This window comes from Mycetomoellerius zeteki, unplaced genomic scaffold (genome assembly GCF_001594055.1).
Source record: "Mycetomoellerius zeteki isolate Tzet28-1 unplaced genomic scaffold, Tzet1.0 scaffold174, whole genome shotgun sequence".
In the NCBI taxonomy this organism is placed as follows: domain Eukaryota; kingdom Metazoa; phylum Arthropoda; class Insecta; order Hymenoptera; family Formicidae; genus Mycetomoellerius; species Mycetomoellerius zeteki.
Window position 1 is genome coordinate 2,137,069 of NW_017256696.1, and position 25,164 is coordinate 2,162,232.

Genomic DNA, 25,164 nt, shown 5'->3' on the forward strand with positions numbered 1-25,164 from the left:
AATATGGTCCCACTAATCATTCTGCGTATAAAAGTATTAAGGTAGTGATAATAAAGTAGTGATAATAAGGTAGTGATAATAAGGTAGTGAATAATGATAGATACAACGTAAACTAAATATTACATGAAAAAAAAAATCAAATAATCAATTTTATCAAAAAAAACCCCAAAAACTCGAAAAACCTAAAAAATCCCCAAAAACTCGAAAACCCCCCAAAAAATCCCCAATAAAACCCAATAAAACCCTCATAAAATCCAGTGTTGTGTGTTGTGTGTGTGTGAGTTGAGTTTTTTTTAAAAAAGCCCGGGTTTTTTTCAACTCTGTGTTTTGTCTCTAAAAATGAGCGCCGATCGTCAACATGAAAAGGCACCCTATAAGCATTTTATTTGAATCTGTTAACCTATGGTTTCAAAAAGAATAGCACGTGCTTTTTATGTAACATTATGTCGAGTTATATCGAGAATCAATACGTAATAGGAAAAAATACAACGAAGAGATGTGTTGGAAACCTAATGAAAATAAGGTAAAATGTTAATCTATCTATTCGGTTTGTAAGTTTAATAAATCATATATTTTAATAGCGAAGTATTCTGTACGTAGCTATCAGATAGAACGAATAGATACAAACGCTATCCTTGATATCATATATTTATTTCTGCTTGTAACGCGCTAATAAGGTGCGTTCCTCCTAGAGATGTGCGGACTGCAAAAGTACTGATCGTTTGACTCTGTCCGTTACATTCGTCTATAATATTCGTCTAGTTTGCCTGTAGCTCGTTGTTGCTCTGGACCCTATTTGTGAAAGGAGGGACGCCTCATGTTCTTTCTTGTAAAGTGATGGTTCCAATTATAGGCAGAGTCCTAATTATGGGTCGAGTCCTATTATTCCTGGTATAATCTTTGTGCAATATGCTTATATACAATTATATTGTCTATATATATATATATATTTATACAAATATATATGTGTACACAAATATATACAAATGTATATGTGTACACAAATATATACAGGGTATCCGGAAAATCGAGGTCAATACTTCGGGAAGTAATTCGAGATCCAAAAAGCAGGAAAAAAAATTGTATAAACATAAGTCCGAAAATAAGTCGTTTCCGAGTTATAATCACTTTTATATTTAAAAAATTGTTATTTATTTTTCATAATTACAATCGTAATTTATTTCATACTGTTTTAACATAAATAACTACATTTCGGACTATTTTGGCGTTATCCGGATTAAGCATTAGGTGTACAAGTATGACTTTACGGATTTTTTGATAAAAATGCATTGATTACATAACATAAAATTTTTTGTTTAAAGCTCGATCGCAAGCCACAACCTTGGCCCATCTTTCAGGCAATAAACGGATTCCACGTTGGTAGAGGTCTGGATGTTTTGAAGCGATCCAGTTATCAAGCCAATTTTTGATTTTTTCATAAGAGGCTTTCCATGCTCTTTATCATCCAAATCCAAATCATTGCTTTTGGATCGTTTAAACCATTTTTCACACATGCTTACTGATGGATTCTTTGTAAGCTTCCACAAACAAACGATGACTTTCACTTTTCTTTAGAAAAAAATAATGAAGTAAAACTTCTCGCAAATGGCGTTTTTCCGGTACAAAATTTGACATTTTCAATGCGATAAAAATAATAGTTATTTACACTTTAGTCAAATGAAACGTACTATGTTTTAAAGCTGCGTATACATCTTTTAAGTACATATATTGCCAACTTCAAATAATATCAGCAATATAACTATCGCTATCTATTGAAAATCCGTAACGTCATACTTGTACACCTAATATATTACTCAAATATTTCAAATATTTTTCTCAGTATTTTGTATTTCCGAGTAATACTCATGAAATTGAGTAAATAATGAATGTGTACCTGAGTATAGAAATAATTTAGTTTATACTGACTGTCATATATCGAAGCGGCTTTTGTTATGATACAATACATTGACAATCAAATGATACATAAACACTCTTTTTCTACTTTTAATTTATTTAATATATTTAAATATCTGATCTATTTGTGAAATATTATTGGCACTGAAATATTATTGACTATTATTATTCGTATTGATTATTAAAATAGTTAAATAAATATCTTCTCAGTAATAATTAGTTTCGAAGTTTGCATTCGATCAGTTATTGTTGGTTATTGTCTATTATTATCAGCTTGAAAAAATTTGAAACGAGTTTCCATCTATTGTATTAAAATGTTTTAAGGCCGATTGTTCCAACTTGGTAAAGTTTACCTTATTAGGTAAGTAGCAAAATTATCCAATCACGTGCGCGGATTGCCAGATTTATCTAACAGGTAAACTTTACCAAAAGATGGGACAATCGGCCGTTAATAGATTTGCAGTCTACATGAAGTATAGAAAACATAATCTTAAAATAAATCAGAGACATCGAAACAAATTTCAAAATTTACCTCTGATCTTCAATTTTTTTTAATTTTTGACGTTTTTTGCAAAAGATTCTTAAGGATTTGATTCACAAGAAAATAAGGTAATCGATTTTTTCGACCAGATAAAAATCTTATAAAGTTTGATCATATAATTTTAATTTTCCTTTTTTCTGGTTGATTAAACTTTAATTTCCAATTTCATAATAATTTTCTGATGAATTCTTAACATGACAATGATTTTAAGTGACTTTTTAACTAAAAAATCATGTCAAGAATTCATCACAAAATCATTATCAAAAGTATCGAATGATATCATGATTTTCCCAAAAATAACTTCTATTTATCGTTATCTTGATCTTATTATGATTTTGTATTCTACCAGTGCCGTGTTTTTTTTTTTAATATAGGCTAGGAAAAAGTACAATTGCTTTTTGAATGTAGACTAGAAAAAGAGTAAAATTCTGTGCATCAATGATGTCTTTTTTGAGTTATATTCAGATTCACGCTCGAGTGCCATCCAAGTATCATTTTATTCTTGTTGTTCATCGAATGTTAAACTCTAAGGAATACTCAAGTGGGAATCTGAACGTGTTCTTGGGTATAACTTGTAAGCAACCATACAGCAATCGCAGGCAAGCTTCCAAGGTTGCTGAGTTATTGAGTTTTCCTGATTGGTTTAGGTTGTAGTTCCTATAATAACTGCAAAAAGGATTGCATTAATTTTTCGTCGGGGTATATTCACAGTTTCCATTCTTTAAAGTAAAAAAATATTGAACGATAATGTATCGAAGTATCGTTATATTGTTGCGTAAGTATTATACAAGATAACAAAGCTGCGCAACGACAATGTAACGATACTGTATTGTCTTTAAAAGTTATCGGGATACCGGCGTCCAGATACAGAGTACCTTGAACTTCAGGTCAAGTCTCAGTTCGAATAAGAACTTTATAATTTTAAAAAAGTCGCTTTTTTCAAATTACTGGAAAAAAATCAGAAAAATTCGGTTTTTTTCTGAAAAATTGATTTTTTTAAGAAAAAATTGCTATTTTTGCTATGTAAAAGACATAAGTAATTTCTAAATTCCTTTATAAAATTAATGCGACTATGAAATTATGTAGCATTATTTTTATTAAAATTTTTTAGTTATCCTTCTATTTTTATAGTAAAACCTAATCTAACCTTCCTTTAGTACATGACAAAGCTTTTAAGTAGACAGATTTTTAACTTTAGTTTGTCACATTCCGATTCAATGAACTCCTGAAGTGCCTTTTTGTTTTTTTATTTTTTTTTTTCAAATATTTCGTTAGGAATTCAGTTAAAATCCAAATTATTTTTTAGACCTACTATTATCATATAAACATGATGTTTGGACTCTATATTTTTAATTCTTACATTAATGGAAAAAATTCGCGGAAAAATGGGAAAAATTGAGTTTTTTCCGATCCTTTAAAACTATAAAGAACTTAGAGATATAGAGCTTAAAATTTTTTTTAGGTCAAGTTGATCTCGATAATCACGAAGAATTAATGCACGAATTGTACTTTTTTCTCCTGTTCTATTTTCAATAGCTGCGTTTAGCAGAAAGAACTGATCAATGAGGTTCAATAATTTAATATGTTTGGTTAATCCATTTAGATTCAGCAAAGAGCTAAAGGCAAGAACCAATGATATTAAAGAATCACTGAGGAAGAATCATTAATCAGTCCTTCTCTGCTGAACGTAGCATTATTAGTCGAATCAAAATGAAGGAAGATAAGGAGAATTCATCACAATGTGACGATTCGCGAATGCAGAGCCGTGTAGACCGAAAAGTCGTAAGGAAAAGATGATAATCGAGTTGCTCGCACGTTCTCATCTGATCCAAGAGAGTTTGTGACCTTGAAGTGACGTCACCGAGGCCAATAGGAAACCTTTCAAACGGCGCCGCTATAACTCGATCTACCTGAACCTAAAGCGAAAGAGAAAGAAAGAAGAAGAGAAAGAGAAAAGAAAGAAACTGTAAGCGAGAGTTCGTCCTGTGACGTCATTTGCACGATGGCGCTATGTGCAATGGCCCCCGACCCGTGCGATCGACGTGGAGTCGATTAAAAAATTTCTAGCGGGTAGATATATAAAATATCGTGCATCTCTCGACCTGCTTTATCTCGCGTCCTCCCTCCCTGCATATCGGTGCGATTTGTTTGTCGGCTCGTCGGAGATTTCGTCCGTCCGTTTCACGATGTGTTGCGAAGTGGAGGAATCGCCCAGGAACGGTTCAATATATCTTGCGCCCCCTAGCGAGACACGAGGCTCTCAAGCATTACTCCACGTTATACTTTAATCAATTATTCTCTCTCCGATTTATCTCTTTTTTTTTTCCTGCAGGTATAATTGTCATCTTCCATCCCTCCGAAAAGTTTCCTTCCGCAGTCGTTTCGTTCCCTTTCTCGCGACCCGGTCGGTCGTGGAAACGGTGCGCGCGGCGAAAAGCCGAAGAAGAATTTATCGCGGGCGACATGTGTGACGCGACGCGACGCGACGAGAGAAATGTATGCACGTACGTACGTACGTACGGTACGTATGAGCGAGCCCCGCGTATCTATGTATGCGTGCCTACGTATACGTTTCGTCGTTTCCAGCGAGGAGCGACTAGCGGCAACGTCGCACACACGTACACAGGCGCACGTGTATACACGCGTATACCGCCGTTTGTCGGACTCGGCCGCGCCGACGGCCCGGAGTCACCGACTTTTCGAGGCCACGGCGAGCGCGCGCAACGAGCGCGTGTGCCGCAACACTCTCGCAGATCGCGCCGTGCCGATTACGGGCCGCGCGATCTATCGGCGCCGCGAGATACGAGCTCAAGGACGCGCCTTTTCCGCGCGCGCACACGCGAGACCGCGCGACCGTGAATTCCGGCCGGTAACGCAGGAATTCCGTCCACGTCTCGTGCACGCGCGCGCGCGTTCTCTCGGAGCCAAAGGGATCGCCGACGCCGTATTTGGATCGTCTGAAATAGTAATTCGCGACTTCGCAAACCCCCTCCGAAACGTTCCTTTGTGAATTATGAATTGGGTCGAATCGACTTTTTTTTGCCGGAGAGTCAATCTCGGGGAATGTTGACTGTCGACACGGGGAAACTATCACTAATGAATGTTACTTCCCTAATGAGCAAGGATTCGTATTTGTGCCCTACATTCAGTATTAGATCGATGCTCAAGATAAAAATGTCTAATTTCAATTACGAATCTCTTTCTCTTCGTTAAGAATGTATCAAGTGTATATATTGTCTCTGCAAAAAGTGAAATTTAGACTTTCCGTAAAAAATGAATGTTATCTACATGTTATATGTATGTTATACGTGAACAGTTCAATATTTATATTTAACAATACAATTTGATAGTTAAATGAAAATTTTCTAATTTTATATTTGTTCTTTAAAGACGCGTCTACTTGTTGAAAGAATTGTTTATCCAGATTTTAAATCGCCGTGAAATATTATTTTCAAATACAGTATAAAAAAATCTGTAATTTTTTCATAATTTTTTATTTTATAAAAAAGAACTTTAAAGGATTAGTTTCGAAATGTCATCTTTTTGCATGGACACCCGGTATACAGTCTGGTGCTCTCTATTTTATGTCGTTTCTTCAAATTGCGTCGAGAATGATAATGAAGCTGCGCGGTTGATAGAAACAAAGGAGAGATAATCTTTAAACGCGCCTAGAATCATTTCTCATTCTTTCCCGCGGGACGCGATCTCTTTGATGAGGAGAAAGTATCTCGATTCTTCAGCGGTGATGGCATTGCGTGATGTAATTACGTCACTGATCGTAAACGACAATTTAATGCTGCGTAACCGGCATACATTAGAGCTATCATCTGGACTCTTTTTTCTTCTCCGTCATGAAATAATACTTTCCAGAAGAAATAAGGGGAGACCTAATAATATATTTTTATAAATTTATCGCGCGATAAAGATCTTGATTTGAGTGATTGTTTCTACATTGTTCGACTCGCAGACCATGTTGCAAAATATTTTTTATTCGTTGCGAAATTCTCAATCGAAATAAAAGCATTACTCACTTTGTAAAGTAAATATCCCAATGATTGAACTAACAAGTATTAGTAATATTTAAAAAATTTTGAAAATGTAGACTAATTGTCACGCCATGTTTTATTCCAGATGATAAGAATATAAGTAAAAGTATGACTGTCCCTGCGAAATTTAAAATGAATAATTTTTTCGCAATGACTTACAATCGAAGCTACACATTTTTATTACTTATTTTGATGAAAATATTTAATCTACTTTTTAGTTTGGCATTTCTTGCTGTTATTGAAAAATGTTAATATTTATAAATATGTTGTTATGATATTGTAATGCAAGATCTAGAGGAAATGACAATCACTAAATTAACAACACAACCATTATTTTACTTCAGATATGTTGATGACATCATTCTTGCACTTTCATCAGATACTGCAAATGATACACTAAACATTTTCAATTCTCTACATATAAGATTGCAATTTACTATGGAAGTTGGTACTAATAACAGATTGAATTTTCTTGACATTATTGTTATCATAGATAATCAGAGAATTATCTTCGACACATCATAAAGCGACATCTTCTATTAAGAGAGGAAAAGACGATCTAAATTTGCTTTCTAATCATAATGTAGTATATAAGATCTCATGTGATGATTGTGATGCCAGCTATGTTGGTCAAACGAAAAGAAAATTGAGTACGAGATTACGCGAACATATCTCTGATATCAATAAAAAGTCCGGTTATAACCTATCATCGTATTAATTTTGATCACAATTTTCTATAATAAAAGGTTGACTTCTGAAATGATTCATATAATGAGACAAAGACAAGGATTAAATAAACAAAACGATACTGAATCATTGCCGGAATCTTACCTAAATACCATACAATCTTTCTCCTTCATAATTATCTTCCTTTTCTTTACTCCCCCTCTTTCTTTTCCTTTATATTTCTACCACCCCCCCCCCTACGTTTTCCTTTTTTCTTCCATTTTGCCTTTCTGCTTCGAATGTCAAAGTCATCTCGGCTCTTGCAAGTTAAATGATTTTTTTCTCTCGCATTTTCTAAAATTTATTTCCAATTGTCTGCGTTTTTGATCGAGACTCTATAAAACTAAATCATGACTTAAGGTATTTATCTTTTTTTAATTTAGGCTGCTACTAAATTATATTATATGTATATTTATTTAATATAATATGTACATATATGTATACATTATACAAATTTAATTTTCATTAATTTACTTAATGTATTACTTTGTATTATATTATTTTGTGATTACTTATATTTATAATTTTTAACAGAAACAATAATCTTGCGCCAACAATCTTTATACAATGTAACTATCAACATAACATAATTCTTGATAATTTATAATCGATATCAGTGTGATACGTTTATAATCTCCAAGTCACATTTTGCCTATTGAACCGAGGTAAAAAATGGAAAAATTGATAACAGCGTCTAAACTACGAGTGAGATCGCATATTATATTATTTTTTGAGAGCGCGAATATTATATTATTTTTTAAATAAACTGTTTTTCCGTTCTAACTAATTATGTGCTAACATTGAGAATAATCCGATGAGGATCGAAACGTCTGTTTTTGTTTATAATTGACATATGTTATTAAATTTTAGATTTTAAATATTTTATATGTTTTATTTACTAACTTTTTAAATTTTAACGACAGACTTTGACTCGTAGCCCTTTCTTTTCTCGTTTTTTTTTTTTAATTTGTTGAGCCTTATTACTATCATATTTTAAATATGTTGTTAATTTTTTTAATCACTGGACACATTCAATTATTGAGACATTTACTTTACGTGTGTATAATGTACCAAGTGATAGTGCGCGTTTTACGACTTTGAGCTCGGCATGTCTGACGAGTTTTCGAGTTACATGGCTTTCGCCACGTGTTACATTTGGGCAACGACTTTCTTCAAGGTACGACTTCCTGAATCTCACCGGGAGCAGCCATTGTTTCGTTAACGGTATGACGCAATGATGAATAACAGACGCGCGGCTAATGGACTGTGCATACAGCACAAAAACTGAGCGATGCACACGTATACGCGTGCATGCACTTTCGATCGTTCTTCTCGAGTTCGTACAGTCAGCTTAGCCCTTCACTCAGTAAAATAAATTTCGGCCCCGCGCGTACCGAGAAGCGGCGGCGTTTCTTCTCTTCGACGAAAGTGGGAATACACAAGGATCACCTGAATTAAGATCTAAGCATTTCTTTCTCGGCGCAATTGCATGAACATTTTTAAATCGTGACATTTTCAAACATCTAAAATTTATATGGGAGAGAGGTGTCCTGATTTTCTCGTTGCGTCACTTTCTCGTTCAATTTGAAATGAGATCCGGTAGTAAGATCTCATGATTTTTTCAGACCTGCTATGAAGGAATAATGAAGTTTAAAGTCTAAATAAATAAAATGGGATGAATTTTTAATATAACCATTTATTTATAATGAGTTAAGTTCTAAAAGTAACATTCTACTAAAAAAGGCGCTTCACAACTCTTCGTAGTATTTCATAAAAACTTTCATTACGTTACTCAATAAATTTTGCTATTTAAATTCTCTAAATTTTCACAAATGTATTATATTTAACTATTCCTTTTTTTTTATAAAAAAATTTCTTGTTATCTATTCTGTTTAATAGATTTTGATTTTGATCTTACTTTTGTAATTGTTGCTGTTTTTCAGTTGAAAAATAACTTGTGACAGTAAGAGCTACAAGGACTTGTATGAAGTGCCGGAGATTCTTTAACCTCCAAAAAATATCAGATCGGTTTTGAAGCTGCAAATATAAATTTATCGTTTACTGTGTTGTGCATTTGCCAATAATTGTCTCGCTGCATTCTTTGTCAGTTACTGAAAAAAGAATCTGCACAAAGAAAAAGATTTCTTTGGATTTAATAAATTTTATCGTATCAAAATAAATTTATTATTTGGAATGGTTTAAATAAACCAATGTTTGAATCAATAAGTGCGATTGTTTGAATTTGAAACAATGTATATCTTTGTCTTAAATACATTATTTGTTTGAACAGATAATGTCTATCTTCGGCATTCGTGTGATAAAATTGCACTGCACAAACATAATTGACATAGCATATAGTGCTATGCGTTTAATCCTGTTGTTAGACGTATAAGCCATTGTTTTCATAATTTTGGCTAAAAAATATAATGGTTGTTCTAAGAAGGCAATTATTTACATGGATCTCTATCATAACCTCTACCATAATCTCTAACCAATATATTTTGCCATTTTAAAACAAATAATTTATTTCATTGTTTGTATTCGTTGTAACCAAATAATATAATATATTACTTGATTAAAAGATATTACAAATAATAATGTTATTTCTGTCAAACAATAGAAGTTTCTCGAATGAAACAACAAAATTTTTATTCAAACAAATAATATTTCGTACAAGCATATATTGCTTCAATAAAACAAATTTTAGTCAAATAAATAGGAGTACTAAATTCAAAGAAACCTTTTTCTCTGTGTGGTAATAGCTATCAAATGTTGAGTAAAATAATTTCAATCAAATGTTCAATTAATATTATAAAAAATAATTTTCCTTTTCTAAATATTTAGTAATTAGTATCGAACGGTTAGTTATATTATTTTTATCATTTGATAAATTTACAAAATATTTGGAAAAGTAAAATTATTCTTGATTATATTAATCCAACATTTGATCGAAATTATTTCATTCAACATTTGATAACTATTTTCCGATTCTTTTTCGATGTATTTTTCGCTGTTTCTAATCATCAATTGCTATTACGTCGCGCTGTTATATATAACTTGATGATTCCTTTGTCGCTTCTCCATTGATATATCGTGTGTTTTTCTACCATCTGCATTTGCTTGCGCATCATTTCGTCGTGAAACTGTTAATTAGCTTCGTGCCGTAACGCGACAAATCCATATCGTCGTAAGTGTTACGTGCGAAAAAAAACAAATGTGCGTGACAATAAACTCATACCCAGCCGAGTGGATTATTCGTCTCATATCTAGCGTGATATACCATCTCCTGTTTCACCGATATCTCTCGCGTAATCGAGAAGTAAAAATACAGTCGTATATCCTTTGCGATGATGCTCGGATGCTTTCGAATGTTTTGTAAAATGTTTTTAAGACGCAGGTAGTGCAGTCTGTGTTTTGACTGCTTGCTACTTCTTTCATTTCCAGTTTTCTGGATGACGGAAAAAGTAGTTTCTGGCTATAAACTCAGATGACCCTTTTTTTATGCTCGTGCATTAATTTTTCTTCGGTTTCTGAAAAAGATCTACGGCAGAAGGGACAGATCTGATGATTTTTTTATCTTTCATTAATTTTTTTTAAGGAACGCACTATACGATAACAATTTTAATTGGTTATTAATCTTTGGCAAGATAGTGAAATTTGTCGATTTTTAGTAAGACTATATAGTCCAAAGATGGCATTTGATACGTACGCTGCACATAAAATCCTTATACTAGAATAGGGATGTATACCCTTTGTGATTCTTTCCTTCGATTACTTTTTTAAAACTTCTAAAAATTTATTTAGATTATTTCGTCAAATTTAGTTATAAGTGGATGTAAGGTTAGTCGTGTCGTTAATCGCGCACGGACTATGAGCATTAATATAAAAAGATGGTCATTTCTAAGTTTGTGAAAATCAAGGGAAAAGATCGAAGTCCTTGGGTGTACAAAAATTATCGATATTTGGGTGTACAAAAATTATCGAAAACATCGAGATTTACCCATCACTTTTTCGATGTTTTGCCATCGATGTCGCAAGATGGTTCGATGTTTCATCGATATCTTGTGTTCGATAGCTGTGTTGAGTTTGTTCCAAAATCTACTGCTAGAGACGCCAGACGAGATAGTTATAATATATATAACCAGATAGTTATAATATATATTTTACTTAAAGTGTTAAAAATATAACATTATTAAATATTTTTAGTATTAATTCTTATTGCTTATTATCTCAAATGTTTACATGATTTAACAATAAATATATTTTATAATCGATTAGTTGTACTCTATAAGCACAAAATATTCCTATGTTATATATTATTAAAAAATTAAAATAATATAATATTTTGAGAATATTATATAATATTTTTAAATCCGTATAACAAATCAAATTAACAAAGAATATATGTTAATTTGTATTGTCTCTGAAGAAGGCTCAAGTGAGCCGAAACATATAAGCGCGTTTAGTAGAATAAAGAAGTTTTATGCTTTATATGGTTGTATTATTTGCGCGTCGTCTTCTGCGCCTGACTCCTATTGCTCTTATTCTTTCCAATTTCTTTTAATATTTTTAATATTATGTCTCTTATAGAGTAGTTACATAAATTATATTATAAATTAAGGCTTTATTGCAAAGAAAGAAAAAGAAACATCGATGTTGTCCTGCAGCCGATATTTCTCTATCATCGATAGTATATTTCGAAGTTAACTTCGATGTTAAATATCGAAGTTAACTTCGATGTTAAATATCGAAGTTATTCTTTCGATGCCTAGAGTTTCAGAGGGAGAGAGTGGCAAACTGGTGAATAGAGTTTCAATATGTCCGCGTCATAATAGTTGCGCTTACTCAAGAATGTATCTTATAATTAATAAAATAAAAGTGTCACAATACTACTGTAATATTTCCATGCAACCATACATCTATAATGTATGATACACGAGTCACGTGATAGACATCATTTTATTCTTAACTAACTCCAGTGCCCAACTCTATAGGGACTCTAGCAGCACAATCGAACGTCGCTTCATTTAGTAAAGCACATGTGGAACACGTGTCAAAGAAATCATGGAACCTCTCATGATTTCTTTGATATCAATCTTACAGAAATTTTATATAATTATTTTCTTAATATCACCACACCTTAGAATGACTGTGTTCGAAGTTCCCCTCAACCAGGTTTGAATCTTGACTAAATATGATATTTTTCGTAATCAAATGTTCACAGTGTTTTAAAGATATTCATTAGCAGCATATAATATTAAATTACTTGTTAATTTGTTAATAACCGGGCACTCAGAGCATTAATTCTTGAACACCACACTGGGTTACGGTAACCCAATCCGTTTGAAAAAACGATTTTTTTAAATTTTGAAATTTGGCGCTGTATTAATGCTCTCACTGCCTGGTTATTAACATTTATTAGATTGTTTAAATCTCGAGAGCCCTATTAAAAACTTAATACAATTTAACTTGTGATGATTCAATCAGCTAGGATTGTGTTTCAAGATTGATTAATCGGCGCGTAGTTTGCTTGAATTGGAAATTGTAAAATTTATACAAACACTGAAAAAAAAGTACTAAATTTAATAAATATTTGTATGAATAGTACTAATTTAATATTTACTTATAATAAATTAAATATTTACTAAATAAAAAAATTGTAGTTAAATTAGTTCTTGTATTAAATATATGTACGTGTGTGTTAAATAAATATTTAGCTAGTACTATTCAAACAAATATTTATTAAAATTTAGTACAGTGTTTTTTTCACTGGGCATCAAAATTCAGCTTGACCGAACGGACTTCGTGTTACTTCATATTATATATTTTTCTAGATAATTTGAACGTTATTGTCATTTTATAACATATCGCATTTGCAGCCAGAATTCAATACTTATAAAATATTAGATTATTTTCTTTTTTTTTTGCTTTACAGATTCGGCACTTTAGGCAACAAGAGGGTTCCAATAGTCATGCCGTACAACAGGGAGAAGTGTCCTCTTCGAATCCCAACATATTATCCAACGATCAAGTTGGTCCTATCTTACTTGAGGTTCGTATTATCGAAATTAGCAGATGAGATTCATAGTTAATCATCGTCAAACAAGAATGCAAATTGCATCCTTTGTGGCTCTTTCAAAAGTCATGGACCATCACTTCGTCATTGCAATAACGGCGTCGTATCTCTTCTTTGCAGGCGCTAGACGGCTTTCTATTTGTTGTAAATACGGAGGGCCGCGTGGAGTACGTTACGGATAACATAACGCAGTACATAAACTACACGAAGGACGATGTGCTCGGAAAAGATATTTACAACATTATTCATCATGGAGATCACAACACCTTCATGCCTAGTTTATTACCCATGTCTTTAGGTACGTATCTTAATTGTTTTCACACACGCGCGCACGCGGCATATTTTTTTCCTATAGGGGGTAGCGACACTCGCAGGGTAGATTGTAGATAGATGCAATCAGTAGGTCATGGGTAATTTACTTTTTCAATTCATAAATGACCCTCTTCTTTGAGATCCGCGATTCGGTTTTCAATTTTTGATAAATATTTTTGATAAATTAGTTATTCTTAATTTTTATTTTTACATTCTTCAAAATCCATCTCTAAATTATAATTGATGAAATTATTATTACGATGAAAGATGTTTCATAAGAGTTGCTTTGAATTTCAAATGCATTTTCTTTGACGAATTTTGATGTCACTTTTTTCTTAGAAAAATCTTGTTTAAGATACATATTAATTAAATTTTTCAAAATTAAATTTAGCTTTTTTTGAACTTTATTTGGCACCAATCAAAATAATACAAGATTTATTTATATTAACGAAAATATTAAAAATCTTTAGAAATTAATATATACAAGGTGTTTGTATTCAACTAAAATATCACAACAAAAAAGTTTTAGAAAAATTAAGTAAAAACGTTATTTGTAAATATTTGTTTCTCAAGCAATAATTTTTGAGGTAATAAGGATTTAAATATAGCTAATTACAGACTATGTTTTGACGGCCATCTGTCCATGAGTTGCGCGTGCGATAGTATTAATGAGCTTCAGCGCGCTTATTAAAACTCAGATAACTGTCTACATGTAGTCTATAATTGGTCATATTTAAGTCCTTATTATCTTAAAAATTATTGCTTAAAATAAAAATTTTCAAATAACTTTTACTGTAATATTTTGATTTGTAAATTTCAGGATCTATATTACACATTCCATAATTACAAAAATTATGAAATTTTTTACTTGCGATTATTAAATTCAGTATTATGTGATCGTTTAAAAAAACACTTGAGCTTACACATTCTAGGCTGGACCAGCGAGCCACAGCCTCAGACCAGGAATCGTACCTTTAATTGCCGCTTCTTGGTGAAGCCTCCCGATGATAAGGACGAGACTATGGAAGAGAAGCAACAGCGAATATCGAAGTACGAGTCTATGCAAATCAGTTCTGCTCTTCTGCCCAGTAACGCTGATCGTCTCGAGAGTGGTGATGTATCCTCTGAATCGTCAGACATTGTTCCTTGCGTGATGTGCGTAGCGCGTAGAATACCGCCGAACGAGAAGCTCATTGGTCCCGTTGAGCAATTCACCGTCAGATTGGATACCACTGGGAAAATAATCGCGGTCGACATCAGTTGGTTATCCCCTGCTTACTCCAAGTACCTAAATAAGGTAAAGATGCATAGAGCAATGCCGCATATCATGATTATTATACTATTCACTTATTTCGATACGTAATATTTGATAATTATTGAACTCTATTATATAAAATGGTTGAAGTAGTACAAAGAACTCTTTGTACCTTGACTAAGATGAGAATTTTTTAATGATTTGATTGTAGTATAAATTATTTTTTAAAAGAAGATCGCGTAAAATCGCGCTTTGTAATCTCTGTTTAATGCATTTAGTAATTACAAAAGCATACTCTTTCTTTTTCGTTGGAATAATGAAATTAATCACATTTGTCTGCCCGCTGTTATTTATTTCAGCTACCAAAAGATTAAATATGATTGATGATGATAATTTAGCAATACATTTTCCAACAGCTTTAAAAAGCACCGTTATCTTTTTGCGTAGTTATAATTATCATTATGCTACATATTTGTCGAAAAACGATAGAATTAATTATTTTATTATTAAAATTATTTTATCAAATTAAAACATAAAACTCAATTGAATAAAACAATTTAAAAGATATCAAGGGCTTACAGTAAAAGCTAGTTGTTAATTGCTGATGTTTAATATCCTTCTAAATAATATACATTAAACAGACGTTTCGATAAAAAATTAGGACATTTTTTGGTGAAATATCTGTTTTAATGTAAAATGGCAAAATTTCCATCCTTATACTAAAATAATCTTAAAATCTACTTCTAACGATTTCTATAACAATATAATTACAATTATTTTATTTTATTTTTTTTAGATGTGTGCCTCCTTTCCATATCTCAAAGCCGGTTCCTGAAAAGTATTGACAAACGCGTTTTCTATTGCAGGACCTGGTAGGCACAGCGATTAAGGACTTGTGCCACCCTCATGATCGCAGTACGCTCCTGAAGCATTTGAATGATACGGTCCAAGTCGGAGAAAGTACGAGCGATGTTTACCGACTGCGCGTTAGTCCTGATAAGTTCCTTAAGATACAAACAAAGTCAAAATTTTTCAAAGCGACTTTGAATACGCAGGACGCGTTTGATTTCATGATGGCAACTAATTCTATTATTGGGTAAGTTTGCTTTTATCTCTTGCGAATAATTTTAATAGCATCACACAGTCATTATTATTTTTTAATTCTCAATTCTGAATGATAAACTCTAAATAAGTTATTACGTATATTGAAAAGTACATAGAAGTTGAGGTAATCGTATATTATATATTATTATATTATATTTCACACGAAAATGGTATTTTAATGAAACTTGATATTTAGACGAAAAAATAATTTGTGAATCGAAATAGAATGAGAATATTTCTTTTGATGCTAAAAATTTAACAAATTCTCACATAATTTCTTATCTAACTCAGAAAAGCTTATCTAATGAAGATATTTATTGATTTAATATTCTATTTTAATCATAATTTTTTAATTTCACTTAATTTTTGGTGGATTCTTGTGTTTTATATCAACTAGTTCGTTGCTTTAATAACCTTTCTTTAATGTATATAAGTAGTTTTTAATTATTTTAGCACTAACGCTTGTTTGAGCACAAAAGTGACACATTTTTATTGCATATAATTTAATATATGAAATACATTACGGGACAATGAAAAATTATTCCTAGAAAGAAATGGATTATAATAGTGAATTATAATAAAATAAAATTTTTAGTTATAAATAGCATTATATAATTTATGACTAAATTATAATTTTGAAATTTGTTTTATAACTTTTTTAGTATTTAGTTTGTAAATAAATTATATTTTTAGTAACAAAATTATTCAAATGTCTCTGCACAACAATTAAATATAAAAATAAATATTCTAGCTAGTTATCTCGATTTTTAATATGGTTAAGTTTTAGAAAAGAGAGAAGATGTAATTGCTCGTGTATATAGCTCACATGTTTTTTCGTTTATTTGCACCAATTTATTAATTTCAGATCATTAAATCAGGAAGTTATTTTATGTTTCATAGTATTATAGTACATACTTGGTTTGCAATAAATTTGCGAAGGGCACAACATTTGCATGTACATTAATACGGTTTCTTATTGGTGTTGGAGATCTGGCCACTCTTGAACAATTATCTTTCACCGTAACCTAGTAGTTATATATGTATTTCAGTTTGCTTTTAATGTTTAAACTCGACAACATCCGCCACATATTAACTTTGCTCAGATCTAACATTGTCATATTACACATAATTTATTTACGTAATTTATTTTTGACGATGATAACGATATTTATATGGATATGAGGGCTTTTAAGCACACATTTGCTTGTTACTGTACTCATGCTTAGAGAAATTCATCATGATGTTACTAGAGATCTTTCCGAGTAATTTTTATCTTAAATATTTCATTGAAAAAAACAAAACTTTTTATAAAATTTAGGATATATATAATTAAAATATGTATTGTATTCCCATAGTATTTTTATTAAGTTTTTTCTTAAAAGTTAAATTTGATTTTAACTTATTAATTATTTTTAGCACACACAGTTGTACTTATTTTTCTTAAATATTAATATTAAGAAAATTTCAAGTTAATCTTTTTGCAGATTTAAAGATTTTAGTGAATTATATATATTTAAACAATCTGATATATGAGTATTATGTATACTTAATGTTCATATTAATTCAGTGAGATATTCATAATTCATAAGAATTGCTTTACTTATACATGTAATTAATCCCGCATTTATGCATTTAACGGAAATTAATATTGATAGAGAACAAAACAGATCACATTTGCGCTAATATTGTTGCACGAATAAAGTTCTAACATAACTTCAGAACGTTTTCTGTTTTAAATTCTGTATATCTGAATCATGCTTGGAAATATGTGTAATAAATACAACAACATCTGTTCGTTAGTAAATCTTAATTCAGCATATACATCAGTTTAGATATTTCCGTAATAGCTTAATTACTTTCTTTCTAGATCATAAATGATTTTGAGACACTTCGTTTCTATTAAACTAATTAAATATGGTAAGAAGTATTACGTATGATAAAAAAAAAACTATTTTTGTCTGATGTGAGATTAAACTGCATCGAGTTTCCTTCTTTCCTCTAACTGATCAGTCGTTAAAAGAAGGCGCATTGAAATTTGTAAAGAGAGAAATTCAGTACTATTCTTCACACTTAAATAAAGATAACATATCTAGATAACATCTTTGTTTTCAATTATACTGAATATGTAGAATAATTAACTTTTAAGTTCACAATTCAAATTATAATATCTATAAGAATATTAAAAATATTAGATCTGAAATAATTATTTTTTATAAAAATGAATGTAATATATTCTATAGCAATTATATGACAGTTTTATTCTGCAAGTCTGCTAGGACTGATCGCAATACTTATAGGAAATTTCTTAAACTAAGATGTAGATGCTGTTCTTATTCTTAAAGCTACAGGATAACGCAAAAATAAATTACTTTTGATACTCTTGAAGAGAGACGACCTTGAAAAGAGAAGCTGATGTGGAATATTGTATGATTTTTATAAATTACGCTTAGTCTTAGGTTAAAGAGATGCAGCTAACTGGCAAATTCATGTGTTACTTTGTTTTTCTTGCCCATAATAGGGACAATGACTTAATGCCTATCGAGGGTGGTCAGCTTTCCAACAACAAAGTGTGCTCAGGACACTCTAGCAACCGTTGTGCGAATAATAGTAATAATAATAACGGTAATAATAACAATAACGTGGGTGGCCCGCTGATGTCTGTCGCGCATCTGAACGGTCAAGTGAGTGGTATCAGTGCTCGCGGTATGGCAGGGGGGGCAGGGGTGCCAGTGGCGGTGGCGGCGGCGGTGGTGGTAGTGGCGGTAGCAGTGATTCGTGCAACCCCCTAACGTCGCTGAGCACGTCAACTGGTAATCCGTTCAACCATTTTTCGGGGAACATGGACCTGGAATTCGAGCTCTTCCCCAGTTCCACATGGGACTTGGATAGTAGTGCCGGGTGGACGGATAGGCCGGAGTCGAGAGCAAGCGGGCCACCAAACTCACGACCACCTTCCCAGCCATCCCCAACACCACCAAGTCCACAGGGAACTTTCTCTAACTCGACGTTAATGCCTATAGACAGACTTAGCCCAAATCCGGTCTGCATCGCTCCTACCTTCAGTAATTCGTTCCCCTTCAGTCCTCTTCAGGAGACGACGCAGACGGCTACATTGAGCAATGCTGCCAGTAATGTCAACACCAACGGCGGTGGCGGTGCCGGCAGCAGCGGAGTCAGTGGCGTCGGTAGTAACACCACAACAACCGTCAAACGAACTGAAGAGAGTAACAAGAGCGGATGTCCTACTAGCAACAGTGGTGGCGGTGGTACTATGGACAATGCGACCACGAGGACCAGCAACACTGCCGTTACCGCCGTTGAGACTCAGAACAACAGTGTTGTGTCCACCGAGTCCGGTAGACTCAGAAACTTATTGACGAAGGGCCCGAGCGCTAGTGACGATAGCCAGGACAATACAAATAACGATTCAGATAATCAGAATAAGCATCGGATATTGAAAATCCTGTTGAACCAGCAAGACGAAGATGACTATCATACGGAACATAAAGTACGTACGAGCCCTAGTAACATGCCAAAGTCGAGCATGGAGCACTCTAAATCGTCGCTCGGAAATAACATGTTATTGCAAGTAAGTCGATCATTTGTAATTAATCATTAAAAATGTTAATATTTTAAAAGAGAATCTCTATCAAGAAAAAAATAAAAATAATTAAAATAAATTTAATCCTGGACTACAACAATGGATTATTTGAATCCGAAGCAAAAATTTTAGAAGATTGTACAATTTATATAGTTGGTACTATAAGATTGTAAATTGTAAATAAACAAAACTTTGTTCTTCTTTCATTTAATGTATGCGAAGCTTGCATTCTGTACTTCAAACAGAACGTTTAGAACTTAAATATTGTTTTCATTATTGTAGTTGACGGTAAAATTAAAAAAGTATATAAACATATTTTTATATATTTTTTTTTAATTTAAAAAATAATTTTTCAATATATTTAAAACGTTTAAAATGTTTAAACAAAAATTTGAATATATAGTCTTCTCATGTCTTGAATGGAGTTAAAAGTTAATATTTAAGAAATAAGTAAAAAATTTATTTAAAATGTTTAGATTATGGTCTATGATTTAATAATTCAATTTTACAAATTTTATTGAAAGTTACGAACAATCAAAATTGCAAAAAATTAATTTTTTAAAACTGTAAATAAAATCCAGTAAAAGCTTGTTAAAAAAAAACATTGGTCAAAATATAGCTAATTAATGAGAAGAAGAAAATGATCAAAATATGTTGATTTAATGAAGGACAGAATATAAAGAGATAGTTTTGGCCTATGATTTCATAATTGCATTTTTCCTTTTAAAGATAGTTTTATTGTTGGTATGTAATTATACTAAATATCTTTTGTTTTTCATTTATTTTATTATTTGATTGGAAGAAATCGAAAATTTGAAATAAATTTATTACTTTTGACAAATTTTACAACTTTTGCATTTTTCTGTACAAATTGTACACAGATCTCTAATTTAACAGATCTCCTTTCTTTTAATTCCCACAACCATTCTTCCTTTTTTGTATTTTAAGTTATTAAATGAGAAAAATGACGACGAGGACGAAGAAACACGTGCCGGGGCGAAGAAAAGAAATGAACTCCTGCAACAGCTGATGAAAAATCAAGACGAAGAGAGAAAGTTGCAGGAACAACAGGTACGTTTTATATTTTAATTAGAAATTAAAATAGCGGTGTAAAAGAAAGAATAACGTATCGTAAAGCGAATAAAATATAAAGAATAAAATGAAAATGATATTCCAAATATATGCATGATAAGATAAGAAATAACTTTCTATAAGATAAATCAAACCAGTTATCTTGGCTCTCAGCTACATGGACAATTTAGTATATGGACAAAGTATGATAATGTAAATCAATATAGACCTTCATTGATAAAGTGGATTTTTTTTACTTTTGTCTCCTTTTTTGCTTTGTTTTGTATCAAATGTTTTCTTTTAAATATGCGCTTATAACGGTCAGCAGAAAAAGCAGCTTTGCCACTGTTGTAAAATTCTTGAAGATTGGTTCTTGCTTTTGGTTCCCTATGAATCGAAAGGTGCTTTCCATTTGGCGACACAAGTCGGCACAAGTGTGGTTCTATCTGTATTGAATGTAAAGAAAGATAGAACGATGCTTGTGTTGACTTGTGTCATTAAATGGATAGCACCCTAAGGCCCGTATTCATAGTCAGACCTTGTACTTAAGGCTTCCTTAAATTTATCTTTAGATGTTCAGTAGCCAATGAAATAATTCGTAGAGCATCTGAAGATAAATTTAAGGAAGCCTTAAATATAAGGCCTGACTATGAATACGGGCATAAATGTAAATCAATCATATTGAAGAATTTTACAACAGTTGCAAAGTTGCTTTCTCTATTGAATGCAACCAATGGTTATTAAGGAATCTTTAAATAAAATTTAGTTTAAATTTTGATATTGATAAAGTATTTATCACAGTTACGATAACTTTTTGATAGTTTCCATGAAAGTTACATAAAAATATATAAAGTAGTACTCGTGACGAGATAAAAATCCATAGAGAGAACTTCAACTATGTAAATGTGTAACTGATACATGAGAATTGGGATTTTCTTGCCGAATCAATCTTTAATTTGGAAGATATTTCACTTACCTTTAGCTTTCATGCACATGTTGTCGACATGTAGAATGGATGAACGTTCTTTCTCTGTTTATTAAAGCCTAATTGGTTGGTACTATTTGCCTCTCATTCTTCGTTTTTCTATCCCCACTGCCATCGGTGGTCCATTCTAGACACAGAGAATGGACTGCGTTGGGACTGCGCAATCCGTATCTAAATAATATTCAAATGTGGTCGACAATAATGAGAGAGAGGGACCGTGGAAGATGGCCAATCTCTCTCTCATTCTCTCTCCCATTACACCGTTGAATGGAAAAAGATAAAGATGGCCATCTTTCACGGTCCCTCTCTCTTACTTTTATTAACCATTTTGACACACGGAGTCCATTCTCGCGCAGTCCATTCTCTATGTCTTTGGTCCATTCTATATGTCGATGGTTGTCTTGCGTTATCGTACACGTTATCAAATATGTACATACCTATCTTTACCCGTCTCTATGGGTTACACTAGGGACCCCCGAGTAAAGGTGTCTTTTCATGCTGACGCTTGACACTCATTTTCAACGTCAAAATAAGTTACGTGATCAAAATTGATGCTTGATATACGTCAATTTTTATATATTTATATATGTAAAAGGATCAATATTATATTAAACGCAATTAAACATTGTTAACTTTTGTTTTATATATGTCTTCTCCATTTGCTTCATTCCTCGGCTGACAACGATTCTTTCATCTTTTACAAGTTCCATTCCTTGGTTAAACGATGTTTCATAAATAGTATTTATTAATACGTTATATCAGTACGTTAAAAAACTAACAATGTTTAATTGCATTTAATATAATATTTATCCTCTTACATATATAAATGTACAAACTATTTTTTCACCTTGTTTATCTCTATGCACTTTATTTTCACTTATTGATTTTTATTTCTCATTTTCATTTCAATTAAATGTCACAATGCACTTCGATATTTGTCATTTAACACATTGTTATGCACACATTTTGATACACGCATCAAAACGCCTCCACAAACTTATGGACTTACGACTTCAACAGTGTTACTATGGGCTAAACTGATGAGAGATGGGGGGGGGATAAGACAATAAAACGTAAGCAGTAAGGAAGTCAACATGTTGGATTCGCTGCTTACGTTTTACCTCTTAAGTTTTTTTTGTGTACCATGGCCCTAATTCGTAGAAATAAAAATCGTGTTGCCTAGGGGTTTTTGTTAGTACCAACATTTCCCAATCTATTTTTTCAGGAAAATGTTACGGGAAAACCGTTTTTTTCCATGGATATGCATATCTAGAGATCCCTTCCTACCTCTCATCAGTTTAGCTGAACATGTGCTCTCTTCATATCCGAATATGTCTCCAATAGTTCGATATAATTTTTCTGCTTTTAGCACAATCGAGATAACGACCCTCTTTTACGGAGTCTTGGATTTAACACCACGTCACCGTCTCCGTCGCAATCAAGTGATCACATAGGTCTCGGGAACACGACGCAGGTAGGCCAGAAGAGGCCAGGAGAGGATGGTGATTTAAACATAGCCGTGAAGCGACCTGTGGACGGCTCGCAGGTGTCTTCTTCGGGTACGAGCTCTTCGAATAGCGCAACGAGTAAGCTATGGGAGAAGAATAAAATGTTGGCGTCTTTGTTAGCGAAACAACCGCCACAACCAACGAATATCCCACCGATTCCTGCGTCTGTGATATCGGCAACGCCACAGGTACGATTTGAACAAATTTTTTGTTAAAAGATATATTCAAAAGACTCGATACTAAAAAATAAAAAAAAAGTACGGAGCAAATGAGAGTCAAGCACAGTTAATGGAACGTAAATTACATTTTGGCTTCTCTCTATTCCATCAGAATTTATATAAAAATGGGCAAGGTTCTTTTTGAAATAATGATTTTAAATGATTTTTTTAATTAGGACAAGCTGCCTCGCTTAAAACAGCAGCCGCCACAACAGCAACAACAGCAGCAGCAACAACAGCAGCAGCAGCAGCAGCAGCAGCAGCAGCAGGCGCAACAACAACCGCAACAACAGCAGCCTTGGACTGGTGGCAGTTTGCAAGTTGGTAATAATAATGCGATTACGACGACCACGACGTCGGCGCGTCCTCTCCAAAGCCAGTCGAGACAACTACCTCGTCCAGCAACCAATACCTACCTCAGTCATATGCTAAGTCAGGTGAGCGCGATTAAATTTAATTTGACAAAAATTGTAGATTAACACTTTAACTTGTTCGCCACGTGTGAAACATTGCATATATGTACGAGTATATAGTCTTTTCATTAATGATTGGATATTCATATAGTTAGGATGAGAAAGATAAAACAGATTGTGTACAACTCCTTACTATACCGCGGGGCTTTAGCACAAAGATGGTCGTGAAACGTGAATCGTAGTCATAGGTCAACGCACAATGTTTTGCTCAATCTACAACTACGACTTAAGTTCCATGATTTAATTACGGTCATTTTTGTGCTTAGGCCCTACCGCGCTACATGTAATTGCACCTTGAAGGCTCGTCTACGCGACAAGGCGTAACACGGCATAAGGTCGCAGACGCAAGAGAATTGTTCCCGGTTACGGCGTGGCGCAACATTGATTGACTGGGGTCACCAATCAAAACCGAGAATATCGGGCCCGCAGCTGACCCGTTTGTAACAAAGTAGCTGTATGTACTAGCAAATCTGTCAAATCCTAGAGATTAGGTTGAAGGTACTACATTATTTTTCGTGGAGAAAGATGTCAAAAGTTTTGTTTCTGATGAAATTTGATCAACAGAAACATTCTTATTTTAATTCTAACGTTATAAACAACGTTAAGTAAGAGATTATCAAAGTTGCGAGGTTAATTTTCACAGAGGATCAATAGAAGGGACATCAGCTGCCGATATTCTCGATTTTGATTGACCGCTATCAGCCAATCAGCAAGCGTCCCATTTGCGGTTCTCTTATAATATAGAACTCAACTACACAATGTATTATACACAGTTTCATCCACGTATGAAATCACGTATAATACGTTGAGTTTGATATGTGCCTAACCCTGCCCGTGTAGAAAAGTATGGCGCAGATTTCTTGCGTCTATGCTTAAGCTTGCGCCTGCGTTCTTGCGCCGCGCCTCTACGCCTTGTGTAGACTAGAGTCCCTAGAGACTCCCTCTAGGGAGAGTCGAGACATAAGCGGTTCTCTTCGGTAATTGGTGTCGCCATGTTTCAATTTGTTAATGTGTTACTGAAAACAAATTACTTGTGTTCACGATGCTAGAAATCCGTCCGAGTTCTCGATCCAAGTCCTGAAATAGAAATAGTTGTACTTTGATGACTGTAGATAGCGTTAACACAATAGGATATATGTAAGCGACATACGTAATCCTGTTGTATTGGATCGGAAAATCATTGGCTGCGTTCAGCAGAGAAAGCAGCTTTGCAACTGTTGTAAAATTCTTCAATATGATTGGTTTATACGTTTAGATCTGTAAGGAACCAAAAGCAAGAACCAATCGTATTGAAGAATTTTACAACAGTTGCAAAGCTGCTTTCTCTGCTGAAC

General features: G+C 33.0%; 1 protein-coding gene across 1 annotated transcript in view; it reads left to right on the forward strand.

Moving 5' to 3' along the window:
- The window catches only part of LOC108721557 (nuclear receptor coactivator 3), a 150,464-nt gene that overhangs the window by 105,973 nt on the left and 19,327 nt on the right, over positions 1–25,164 (forward strand). The window contains 9 exon segments of the mRNA XM_018446167.1: positions 13,163–13,279; positions 13,424–13,601; positions 14,548–14,912; positions 15,737–15,966; positions 18,493–18,668; positions 18,671–19,563; positions 20,524–20,646; positions 23,001–23,327; positions 23,534–23,794. Of these exon segments, the coding sequence (XP_018301669.1) occupies positions 13,163–13,279; positions 13,424–13,601; positions 14,548–14,912; positions 15,737–15,966; positions 18,493–18,668; positions 18,671–19,563; positions 20,524–20,646; positions 23,001–23,327; positions 23,534–23,794 (2,670 nt within the window).